General features: G+C 54.9%; 1 protein-coding gene across 2 annotated transcripts in view; it reads right to left on the minus strand.

Annotated features, from left to right (window-relative positions):
• Positions 1-600: 600 nt before the first annotated feature.
• H6PD (hexose-6-phosphate dehydrogenase/glucose 1-dehydrogenase) overlaps positions 601-12,647 on the minus strand; it is a 32,100-nt gene continuing 20,053 nt past the window's right edge. For both annotated transcript variants that reach the window (XM_014833449.3, XM_070511155.1), the window contains exons 4-5: positions 9,073-9,342; positions 601-7,859 (exon numbers count right to left, since the gene is read on the minus strand). In XM_014833449.3, the coding sequence (XP_014688935.2) occupies positions 6,496-7,859; positions 9,073-9,342 (1,634 nt within the window). In that variant the 3' untranslated portion in view covers positions 601-6,495. The remainder of the gene's footprint in view (positions 7,860-9,072; positions 9,343-12,647) is intronic.

Genomic DNA, 12,647 nt, shown 5'->3' on the forward strand with positions numbered 1-12,647 from the left:
CTGCACCCTGTGGTCCCTGGCAGATCTCACCCCTTCTGGGTATGAAAGCTGCTCTTGTCACTGCCTTGGGAGGTCACCAGATCTGCTTGGGTCCTGCTCACTGTTGGTGACAACCAGCAAATCTCTGGCTCCTGTACCCCAGAGGCCCTGTTGATTTTATTTGATTCCCTATGACCCTTACGTTCCTGGGAACATGACACAAGCTGGGGGTGGGGATCACGCAGAGAACTCAAGAGATGGCATCAGGCACTGGTGCTTTCAAAGACACTCCCCTCCCGGCCTTTCCCTCTCAGAGAGCACGATACACTCTCCCCATCCTGAGGGCTGCCAGGGAGGTTGGGGGCAACTTTTCTCAGGTTGTTTGGGAATCTATGAACTCTGGTCACCTTGCCCACGCTGCCTCTCCCAGGAGGCCCACGGGCCCTTGAGCCAATGGAACACAGCAGCACTGCTCAGACATCTCCACATCTGCAGTCAGGAGGGGACGCGGTCCACACCAGGGCCTTCCTCTACCTTCCCTCCTCCGAGAACACACCCAGTACAAGGACAAGGCCCACAGCCCCCACACTCCATCTTCCAGAGAAAGAATGAAAGCATGAATTTTGGCAAAACCATTTTATTGTTTAAAAAATAAATGTTACATTTGACATACAAAAAGGCATTTTAAAAACAGTTCTGAATGTGTCTCATTCAGAGGCATTCAGATGTCTGAGGCATCTTTGAGTCCAAGATTCCCATAAAAACTAGGGCAGTTTCTCACTGCAGAAAGGCAGGGCATTCTTGCTGCAGGGCAGGGGGTGGTCTGCATGCCCTCTGTCTCCCCACCGTACGAGGGAACGGACGGTCCCTCTGAGAAAGGAGTTTCCCCATCTCTCCTCTCCTCGCTTGACAGAAGCCCAGTCCTGAGTTCCCAGCAGGGGACAGAGAATGCAGGGACACTATCCAGACTGCAGCACATTCTCACTTCAGGGCTGTCCCCACACTCCCCATCTAGTCTCTTGCTGGCCACAGCCCCTAAGCACTGTACCAACTTGGCCTTCCTGGCTGGAAACAAGGCCCTTCACTCAGGCACGGGCAGTAACAGCTCGTGGACCCAGCAGAGGCCCTGCTGTGTCTGTTCTCACTGGTTCTTCCAAATGATGGGACTGGGAGGAACAGACTGTGCAGGTCACATCTCAGAGAAGTGGATGCAAGCTGGGCCCTTGATTACCAGCTAGTCCAGGGTCCCTTCCTCTTAGAGCTATGGACCTCATGTTTCATACCTGACCCCTCTAGACTTCTGTGGGGGTACCGCTAAGGACTAAAACTGACAAATTCATGTAGTTCTGTTTATTTCCACTATCAAAGCTAACTACTAGCCATTCAAATATATTCCATACAGCTTTCAGCAAATGAAAATGTGTTTATCCCTCCGCACGCCAGATGGACAGAAAAGATGCAGAGAAGAGATGCAAGTCTTAACAAAGGCCATCCTTGGGAATCAAATAAGCAGAAGCATAACTAATTTAGATCTCCACCCTTTCCCGTCTATGGCTCACACACAGACATACACATCCCCAGGGACCTGCTTTGCAAACAAATGCACTCCCAAAATTGGCTGGAGAGGAAGCTTCATCAAAGAGATCATTGTCCCCCAGCTTGCTGTAATCTTAGAAATGCCTCCTTGAACCTCTTGCCGTTTCTGTCTTGGGCTGATGACAACATTAGTAAGTTTGCACCTTGCTCAGCAAGGAGCTGAGGAATCCTCAGAGTCTCTCACTCATGCCCCCACCTTGAGCTGCTGACTGGAGAATGCCTGAAGCGCACGCCCCTGGAGGAGGGTCTGTGGATGCTCCTGGAAGACATCTGTGATCGCACGTCTTCCAAGAACACATGCTGATTTGGGTTCCTGCTCCCTTCACGCTGTGTAGGGAAGGCAGATCTAAAGGGAGATAGCGTTCTGCTCTAGAGCAGAAGGGGCAGGAAGGGCTTTTCATTTCATGGAGACTACGCGGCATGCAGCAAGGGAAGCAAAGAACATGGCAGCGCCCAACTCAAACCCTCCAAGCGAGCAACGCAAGATGGACATTGGACCACACAGGCTGACACCTGCGGAGACACTTGCCGATCGGTAGGCAGGGCTATTAAAGGAATAAACCCACACTTCCAACCACGATCCTCCAATTACTGCCACTAAAGTGCTCAGGGGCCCCGAGGGCAGGGCAGCACCACCAGAGCCGTCCTTACTGTGACCAGTCCAGATGCCCTCGGATCTATCAGCAGCTGAATGCTGATGAGGCTGGAGGACCTACCGTCTGCCTCATGGAAATGTCCCCTGCACAGTGCAGGCAGCACCTTAGCACGGGCTGCAGCTGCAGGGTCTGCAGTGCCCAGCGGAGCGGCCATGGGGGAGCTGTGGGGAGCAGGTACACTGCAGTAGACACACGTTCCTCAGTTCAGCAAGCAGACAGCTGGGGAGAACGGCGCCTCGTGGGCCTCACGGCCTGTGACGCTGGGAGGCAGCAGCCTCTCAAGGCCCCAGCCCCTCGGGAGTCTGTCTTTTGCAGGGCAGGCAGGTGGGTGCTGATCGTGTTGGCCTGCCACCATGGCCACCTCGCCCTCATGTCACCAGTCTCCAGTGGCATTTCCTGTGACTTGTTCATTCTCTGACGCTGACATGCTGCCAGGCAGCTTCTCTACAAGTGGACCAAGGTCTGCAGGGCCCCATCTGCTTAAGATAAAAATAAAGCTGGGTAAGCTGATGCAGAGGCTGCTTGTGTGAGACTGCATATATCTTTGTAGAAAAAAAATTTTTTCCTAAAAACTAAATTCTAGGAAATCACCTCTTTTGTGGAAGCTTCTCCTTCCTTTCTCTGCCATAGTCCCCAGCTCTCAGCATGGGCTCTCTGTACAAACAGGAAAAGGAGGGAGCCCCCAGACCAGGGAGACCAAGCCTGTCCATTCTGGAAGGGATATTGTGAAATACTAGCCTACTGGCAGAGCTGTGATGATGCTGCTAGCGTGGAGGCCCGTGAGTGGGAATAAAGCACTGTGTGCACAGAAACAAGGAGGAGGGAAGATCAACGAGACGAGACTCCTCTAACTTGTGGTTAGCAGAAAAGGCTGCTCCTAAATCAAAATCAGAATCTAGCTTACAACAACCTGGAAAGTCCCTCCATTCTTTCCCTACAACAAATGGTAACAACGCTCACTCTAGAGATGCTGACGGGACGAGGCCTCCCGGAGGAGGGCCCTTCTGCCTTTTACCAGTGCTCAGACGCTTCTGACTGGAGTCCTCTCCCCACTGGGGGAGGCTGGCCTCCAGATAACTGCCGTGGCTCCGGCACCCCGGGGCTCCCTGGAAGAAGGGGGCGTGCAGGGTGGCTGGGAACATGCGTCTAGAATCCCAAAGAGCTGGGTTCTAAGCCTGGCTTAGAACAACTGGCCTGCTACCATTAGACAACTTGGGTTTCAGTTTCAAAATCATCAGTAAATGAGGATCCCTCTGTCTACCTCAAAGGGTTGTTGAAAGGATGAGACAAGACCAAGTTTACAAAACGTTTAGTATCAACCTGATGCTTATCAACCCCTCCGGGAAGGACACGCCACAGTCACCCCTGCAAGCTCCAGGCTTCTGATTAGTCTCTTCCTCGCCCACTGCTCCCCCTCCCTCATCACGAAGGAAGCCGACTGCCCCATCATGGAGAAGCAGCATCCACGCTGGGACCAGCGCGGCCCTCCTGTGCTGGATGAGCCCGGGGGGTGAAGCTGCAGGAATGGAAAGCCCGGGTTCCCGTCCCAATGTGGTCACGAGCGTCCCCTGTGTGAGCTGGGCACATGGGCTCCCCTCCAAGCCTCGGGGTCCTCAGATTACATAACAAGGCAAAGTCGGAGTACAGCAGCATTCTTCAAACTATGTATCAACTCAATTTAGCAGACTACAAACAACATTTTTTAAAAACGTGAAAAATAGAAAACAGAGGGTATCTCACATTTTAAGGGTAAGAATTCTTTTACAAAACTTTTGCTTGAGACAGATTTAAGCACAAACGAGAGCACTGACTCATGATATAAAGTGTTTCCTGCTGTGGATCATGATTTTAAAAGTTTAGAAACTGCTAGCCGAGGTGGCCCGGTTCTGAGACTCTCTCCTCCGCAGCAGAGGACATGGGAGGGAAGCAGAGGAAGATCGACGATGTCTCCCAGTGGACTTCCCCAGGTGATTTTAAGGCAGCACGAGATTCTGGAAACTTCATCTTTGGCACTTTTTGCCCCCACCCCTACCCCCACACACACTCTCCACACAAGAAGGGCACATTCTGAGGCCAGGCACCCCTCTGAGAACAAGACATCCAGCTCAGGCCCACAGTGACTCACAATTATTCAGAAACCGTGACATCATGGCCTGCTTGCCCTTTATCCTAGAGCGATACTTGGGCACCGGGTGGGGGGGGGTCCCTTTCTCTCTGGAAGAGTTCCTAAACAACAGATGGGGGGGTGCTGGGGGCCAAGGCCTAGAGAGGCAGAACACGGAAATGCAAGAAATCCAACACAGGAGCCTGCCACAGAGGGGAGTCCTCCGCAGTCAGATGTGGAGACCACAGGGATGGTGCAAGAGCGCCCCCATGTGGCCACACGTGGCCCCCCAGACTGCAACCACCTGTGTCCATTGGCGAGCACCGGCCACCAGATGCAAAAAAGGGAAACGCTGACCCCTCGATAGGGAGGAGACCACCTAGCCCTGGCACTGCGGTCAGCTCTGCCAAGGTTAGCTCTCTTGGTCCAAAGAGAGAGCTCCTGTCTGGGCCGGGTTGTTGGAGGCCAGAAGCAGAATTTTAACAGGAGTGCCTTCATATGGAGAGCCCCTTCTTCAAGGGTTGAAGGTGTGAACAATCAAAGGTAGAGAAACTGATTCCGTGATGCTCCTCTCACCAAGGAGAGTCGTCTGCGTGACGGGGGCCCCCTGCATCCGCCTGACACACAGTGTGACTGTAAGACACGAGGAGCAGTCACAAGGAAAAACCCGTCACGCCTTTATAGTCACATCTTGGGGGCACGACTATGGGGGAAGTTGAAATAGAAATTAAATGTGTCTTGAGAACTTGGATTTTATTTTTCAAGAATTTCAGAGACCTCCTTTGAGGGTTTCAGAAAAACAGGTATAAGTGGCCCACAACTTCTCAGCAGAGCACCCAATCTATTCTGAAAGAGAAGCTGCGCCCTTGTTTTCCCCACGGCGTCAGCAGTGCCCGTGGTGAAGTGGGAGGCGGTAGGCTCGATGTGGTGCAAGGTAGTGTGAGAAGGGCGGGCTGTGGTCTGTCCCCACTTGGCACTGCCAATCAGCCAAGTCCCTGAGAGGGTCGTGGGCAGCCACTGCTGCCTATGAGCTGCAGCTGGCCCGCTAAGGAGGCCCGGCTCCCGTCTGGTCAGATCTGAGCACCTGGAGGGTCTGGATGACATGGCATCTCTCTCCTCGAATGAGTTGTCACCATCAGAGAAAGACATAACTGGATCTTTGCTGGTAAAACAAGAGGGGATACTGAGAGTGGAAACGTCCACTGGAAAGTCCCCTGAGACGTAAAGGACCCTCTTCTGAGTGATCCCTGGAATGGCCTGGTCATCGACGCCCAGCGTGTTTCACAGAGGGAATCGGCTAGAGAAAGGAGCGTGGGCAGGGTCAGGGGTCCGCTCTGAGGAAGCCGGGGAATAATGCCTCCTCGCTGCAGAGAAGTTCAGCTCCGGAGAAAGCGAGCTCCCAACAGTCGCAAGATCCCTGAACTGTCTTAACAGCCTAGTATTTGTTGCTGCGTTACTGTCATCACCCTTCATCCGCCTATAAATGGACAGGTTGAAGGACAGCGAAGAAACAGAGACAGGAGGGGAAGACCTCCCCCACCGTTGGGACTGAGCAGAAAGGAGCCTGGAGACACGGAGCAGGTGGAGGCAGCCACGTGGAGGACAGGACAGCAGGCTGAACGTCAGGTGCTCGGGAAGGGGACAGACAGAGGAAGGAGGGGCTCGACCAGCTCGAGGCTCCGGATGGCTCCGGCACCCTGCTCTGCACAGGGCCCTGCGTGTGCCCTTCTCTCTACTGTCCATGCTCTTCTCCTTAGGAGCCAGTTCAAGGGTCTCCACCTCAAGGAAACCTCCCGAGTGATGGCAGCCCACTGCCTTCCTTCTGAAGTTGGAAGCCTCGTGCCGTCCGACTCTGTGCCAGGTGATGTCAGTGTGTAACTGCTGCAAGCCTTTTCTGAAGGTGGATATGTCTCTCCCGACTTGAATTTGAAGCTTCTCAAGAGCGGAGATGCCAATTCTCCCTTGTTCTGTGTCTACTCCCGACACCTAGACAGGGACTGTCACAGGGGTTGGGATGAGGCCTTGTCTTTCCTCTCTGCGAGCCTGAGCCTGAGGCAGCAGATTCCAGAGAGCCAGGGCTTTGGAGCAGGGGGCAGGACTAGGAGGGTAGGGGGAGGGCAGGTGAGAGGCGGCCCAGGTGAGAAAAGGGCGAAAGTGCCGTCATCCCAGAAATGCCTCGTAGTCCATGTACCACACCAGCTGGCCAGAAGCAGGCAGGACACCTGAGATGGGCCACTTCTTGGGCTCATAGCCCACACGGCTCACTAGTGTGGTGATCTCCCGCTTCATCCTGCCCATGACCAGGACCGCCACCTTCCTGGCACGGTTGATGAGGGGCAGACTGAGGCTCATGCGATCGTACGGCCTGAAGGGGCTCTTGGTCAGCACGACCAGCTGCTCGCCGTCCAGGCCAGTGGGCGACTGTGGGAAGAGGGAGGCCGTGTGCCCGTCGGGACCCATGCCCAGCAGCACCAGGTCGAAGCTGCTGTTGGTCACCAGGGCTGAAATCTCCTCGGCATAGGTCTGGGCACCCTGGTCCTCCTCAGCACAGAGCCGCTGGTGCAGATGCACGGGCATGGGGTGGATGTTGTAGTAGGGGACCCTGACATGCTGCAGCAGGTGAGCCTGCAGACCCTGGAAGTTTGACTCAGGATCCCAGAGCGGGACGCAGCGCTCGTCTACCAGCCACAGGTGCGTGTGGGCCCAGGGGAAGCCATAGTGCCCCATGGCCAGCTGCTGGAACAGGTCTATGGGGCTTGAGCCACCTGAGAGAGCCAGGTGGAACTTGCCAAAGCGCCGCACTGCCTGCACGGCTGTGGCCTCAATGTCATTGGCCAGCTTAGCGATCAGCTCCTCGGGCCAGGCTGAGATGAGCGGGCTCTCTCGGTACTTGGCCCTGAGAACCTGGAAGTCACTGGGCTTTGGCACAGAACCTGGCCCTGGCACCAGCTGCTCCAGCTGCTGCTGGGAAAAAGATAATTGGTTGCCACTGAACTCAAAATCCAACAGGTGTCCATTCTCAGCTCCTCCTGGGTAGATGCGTGGGACCTCGTGGACCAGGCTGTCCAGCAAGGGAGTCCAGAAGACCCAGGAGGCCAGCAAGTTCTCTGTGGTGATGAAAGAACCCTTTCGGCGGTGGAAGATATGAGATATGAGGATGGAGTAGGCGTCCTGCTCCCTCACGGGGCTGTAGACATAGTAATCGGACAGAGGGCGGCCAAAAAGGCGGAGCCCGGGCTGGCCCTCCACTTCCTTCCAGCTCTTGGAGGGTAGGGAGGGCCTGAACAGGTTCCGGCTAACCAGCACGGCAGGGCTGCCCAGCTCGCCGTGTCCGATGTAGAAGATGATCTGGCAAGGCAGGCACTGGCTCTGGTCTGTGACCCAGTGCTTCTCACTCTGGGCACAATACGCCCGGTTCTTGAACAAGATCCGAACGTAGCCCACTCTCTCATCCAAGGCTTTGCCGGACATCAGGATGAAAGGGACGCCCTCCCAGCGAAGGTTGTCCATGTGAGCGAGGATGCCTGAGGCGACAGGGGACAGTGGAGGTGATGCTCCAGCACAGAGAACCCGGGAGAGAACCCAGGACTTGCTGCCAGCCAGCCCTTCTCCTCTCCAAGCCCCACTCCAGGCCCCCACTGCCTCTGGAGGACCCCTTGCCTTGCTACACTCACCCCCACCTATCACCCCTCCTGTGACCTCCTCCTCCTAGTCAATGCTCCAGAAGCAGCCTCTGCGGCCACCTCAGACTCCACCTCCCTTGAGGCACCTCTTAGAGTCACAGTTCCCCAAGCAAAGGAAAACTGGGCCGAGAGTGTCCAGCCTGGAGACTCTAAGAGAAGTCTTACGGTGGGGCGAGGGGAGTGGTCCTACAGAGAAGGGCACTTCCCTACTGTTTGTAGAGCGTTCAGGACATGCCCAAGCAAGGTCAGGTTCGGGGAGGTCAGGAGAGGGGCGAGCTCTCGGCTGCAGGCCCGCAGGTGGCGGTGTGCAGGTAAGGAGGCCTGGGGGGCCCAGGGGTGAGAGCCAGACACTGAGCACACTCCTCACTAAGTCCCAAGCCTGGTCTTCCCGTGGACATCTCTGCACGACCTCGGGCAAGTTCCTGCAGTTCCAAGAGCCTCTCGTTTCCTCGCCTTCAAATGGGGAGAACAGTCACACCTGCCTCATGGGCCTGTGCGGGTCAGGATCCAAGGAGACAACGTGTACCAAGTGCCCGGACACAGTTAGTGCCTGATAAACGGCCGCAGCTTTGGGGGTGGTTATTACCTGCAGTCTCAGGGAGCAGCCCTCTCCCGGAAAGCTCTGAGCCTAGGGAACTGTGCGGAGGATGGCTCTGGTGGGCGTCTGCCTGACCAGCAGGGTACTTGCCCCCTGGAGGTACCCTGGCTGTGGCCAGGCAGGTTTGAAGCCTCAATGGGGGGCTGTATGTAAGCTCCAGGAGGGTGGGAACCAGGTCTGAGCCCAGCTCAGAAAGCCCTGGAAGTATCTGTGGATGTGGAATAAACTACGACCACCACTGGGGTGTCCTTCACCCAGAGGAAGCCAGCAGGTGACCTGCTGCTTTAAGCTGGTGGAAGGCCAGAGAGGCAGGGCAATTTCTCCCTTGCCACTGAGCACTCTTGTGAAAATCCCACCTCAGGTCCCTTCCAATCCAAACCAAAGGGTGTGTGAGTTTGGAAAGCAGCTGCTGGCCAGGGGGCAGCCCCGCAGCTGGGGCCCGGCTCCAGAGCCCACCTGCGAAGGTTGGCGTCAGGCTGTGGAAGCTGTCTGGCTTCTGCAGCTCTCTGCGCACCTGCTTGCTGTAAGCCTGGTACTGGCCCAAGACAGCGCTGCCCTTCTGCAGGCCCCGCAGGGCTTGGAAGGCCTGAAGCTTGTGCAGCAGCACAGCCTCCCAGCTGCTGACGTTGTGGGGCAGCTCCATGGCCACAAGGGTGAGGATCTCCGTCAGGTGGTTCTGGAGGATGTCGCGAATGACGCCATACTTCTCATAGAAGCTAGTGCGACCTGAGTGAGAAGAGAGGGAGGGAGAGGTTGTGAAGAATTGGCAACATGTCCCACTTCCCCGATGGACACCAAGACTCCCACCCTGCACCTCTGGTCCTGGCATCTCATTCCCCAGTCCAGAGAGCCTATAAAAACAGTTTACGCCACAGCAAACCTCAACAAGAGAAGGAAAGAGTGTGTCTTTGAGACACCTGCCTTCAATGAGAACCATTCCAAGAGAAAGTGTCAAACTCCTTGGGCCTCTCCAGGAATCTGTGTGGGGAAGGTCCCAGTCCCAGCAAAGGCCAGACTGCATTTACAGATATTCAGCTGGACTCTGGCCCTGCCCCTCCCTGGGCCTCGGCCAGCAGGTGTGATGCTGCAGGGACTGCAGCATCGTGGTGAGGGTCTTGCTCTGGGGTCTGACTGCCGCTTACTAGTGTGTGACCCTGGGTGTTACCTGACTTCTGAATCTCTGTTTCTGCATCCTGCCCTTAAATGGAGCTAACAAGTGCATACATGGGCAACACAACGTGCAGGTGCCGAGGAGTCAGACAGGTCCTCGCCCTCAGGGAAAATGGGAGGGAGAAAACAGTCAGTCAATACAGAAACTATAGACAGAGACTGAGACAGCGGGTAATGGGAAGGCCCTTCTGAGATCTGAGGAGTCAGCCCTGCAAACACCCGGGGAGAGAGCACTGCGGATGGAGGGACTTCAGTGCAGAAGCCCTGAGGCAGGAAAGAGCTGGGCTGCTAGGGTCTAGATGAAGGTGAGAGGAGGGAGGAGACGGGAGGGCAGGACTCCTGGCACCAGGTGAGGAGGAGGGAGGAGACGGGAGGGCAGGACTCCTGGCACCAGGTGAGGACGCCGGACTTGTTTCTAAGTTCAGGGGAAGCCACTGGAGGGTCTGAAGCAGGAAAAGACAAGATTTGATGCACATTCAGAACAGATCCCCGGCCCGCCGTGGGGAGAACAGCTGAGGAAGCAAGGAGGCCAAAGAGGAGACTCTACAGTCGCACAAGGAGAGACAGTGGGGCCTGGACCAAGGGGCAGTAAAGGAGCCGGAGGGAATGGACGATTCATTCTGGGGTCAGAACTGACCATACCTGCTGACGGACGAGGGTAAGCAAGAACAAAAAGCACAACCAAAGATAACTCCTTGAATTGGGGCCTAAGCAAAGGACGGGCAGTGGTGGCATTTACCGAGATGGGGAGACTGCGACAGGAACCGCTGGATGGAGGGGGAACCAGGAGTTCCACTTTAGGTGTGTTTAATCTTAAGACATCCAGGTGGAGACATCAGGCTGGCAGGTGGACAGCGTTATGTGATGGTAAAAGAGAATAATGTACAGAACACAGTCACAGAACGCGGCGATGACAGCACGATGCCACTGCCGGCTGGCATGGGGCTGAGACGTTCCACGTGCCCTCCTATTCACATGCACAGGAACCTAGTCACATGCTGTGCGGGAACCAAGATTATCCCCGCTCACACTCCCAGGTCCTGCACGGCGGCCACCATGATTAGCCGTCCTACACAGGAGGGGAGAGTCAGAGGCCGACGGCTAGTACCTGCAGGGTCAAGAGCTGGTTGACCACACACACACTCTACTCCCTCCTCCAGAGCTGAGTGTGAGCTCTGATCATCAGTGACTTGAACACACACAACTCAACAGTCTTAAAACTTGGGTTCAAATGTACAACACCGCACACGATGGGGTTCATATTCTGCTGACTTGCCAACACCCGGGCCAGTTCACAGCCTTACGTACACAGGAAGCCTGAGGTCAGGACAAGAGGAGCAATCACCCCTCCAAAGCTTTACGAGCATTATCTACAACACGGGATCGGTTCTCACTCAGCCAATTCCTCCCCGTCCTTCAGGTCTCAGTTTCCAGGAGATTTTACTGACCTCTCGGCCTCCCCTCCTGGGGGCCCCGTCTTCTGCAAGCCCACCTGACTAACTCAGTGCCCGTTATCTCTCTCCCCTGCTACACCTGAAGCTCCATCAGAGCGGAAGCCACACTTGTCTGCTCGCTGCTGCATGCCCAGCACCTGATGCAGCGCCAGGCACGCCGCGGAACCCTGTACCGCAGAGAAGACACACACGCACGCACCGTCACGGATCAATCTCCAACACACACTGTCGAGAATAACAAACATGGTGGCTTTGATGAAATAAAAATTAACTTTAGAAATAGTATATAAAATGGCCAGAATAAACAAAACTTCGATAAATGAAAAATACAACTGGGAATTAGCAAGTCAATGGATGGGTTTTATGGATTAGAAACAGTTGAAAAGAGTCAGTTATCAGAAGACAAATCTAAAGAGATTATCCTGCAAGTAGGATAAAGGGACAAAACACGGGCCCCCCCCTCCCCCGCCCCCGCCGAGATACACACAGTAATGAGTCCTCTTCAAAATTAAACGACAGGTTGTTCAAGGAATCGACGGCCACAGAAACACTAAGGAAAAGCAGTGGAATAACCGGCCCAAAACCTGGAGCAGCGAAGGAGAGGAGACAGGACAGAACTCGGGGAGGGACACAAGGAGACAGCACGGCTCTTCTTCAAGAACGGGTTGGTAGGTACACTGGTATTTGTTATATCATAGTTCTGTATATTTTACATGTATTTTGTAAGAATTCTTTTGTATCTAGTCAACATTTAATTCAAACAAACAGAAACAAGCGGCTCCTCGTTCAGCCCTGCTTGGCCCAGCATAATCCTTTACAGCGGCCACTCTGGGTCCTCAGCCCCAGTCCTGAGCCACCTGCCCTGACTGGGCTGCAGTGCTCACTCCGGCCAGCTGGACGGCGAGCAGGACCCAGGCCGTGACTGGCGGAACCCCCTGCCCTGAATTCAGCCCAACATGCCACGCCTGATGGTGGCACCAGGGTTGTGGGGCAAGAATGAAGCTGGGGCCTGCTCGCAGGAAGGTACCCTTGTCCTCAGTGGAACAAGTCTGACTCTTTTGTTCTCAACCAGAGCTCGAGGGTGCAGCTCCAGCCAGGGATGCTAAACCCTGAAAGCGCAGGACAGCCCAGCCCAACTGTGCAGCCAAAATGCCAAAAGTGCCCCCATTGAGAAAACAATGGCTTAGCTCCCCTAGCCCCACAGGGTTCTGGTCTTCAAAGTTCTTAAAATACTGTTGAGAAGACATCAAGAAAAAGATAACAACAACAATGTATGTATATCAGTCCATTTACTCCTCACAATAACGATATACAAGGAAGTCCTACTGTTACCCCATTTTAAAATATAAGGAAACTGAGGTTCAGAGAAGTTAGGTAACTTGCCAAAGGTCACACAGCTGGTAAAGG

This window comes from Equus asinus, chromosome 5 (genome assembly GCF_041296235.1).
Source record: "Equus asinus isolate D_3611 breed Donkey chromosome 5, EquAss-T2T_v2, whole genome shotgun sequence".
Lineage (NCBI taxonomy): Eukaryota > Metazoa > Chordata > Mammalia > Perissodactyla > Equidae > Equus > Equus asinus.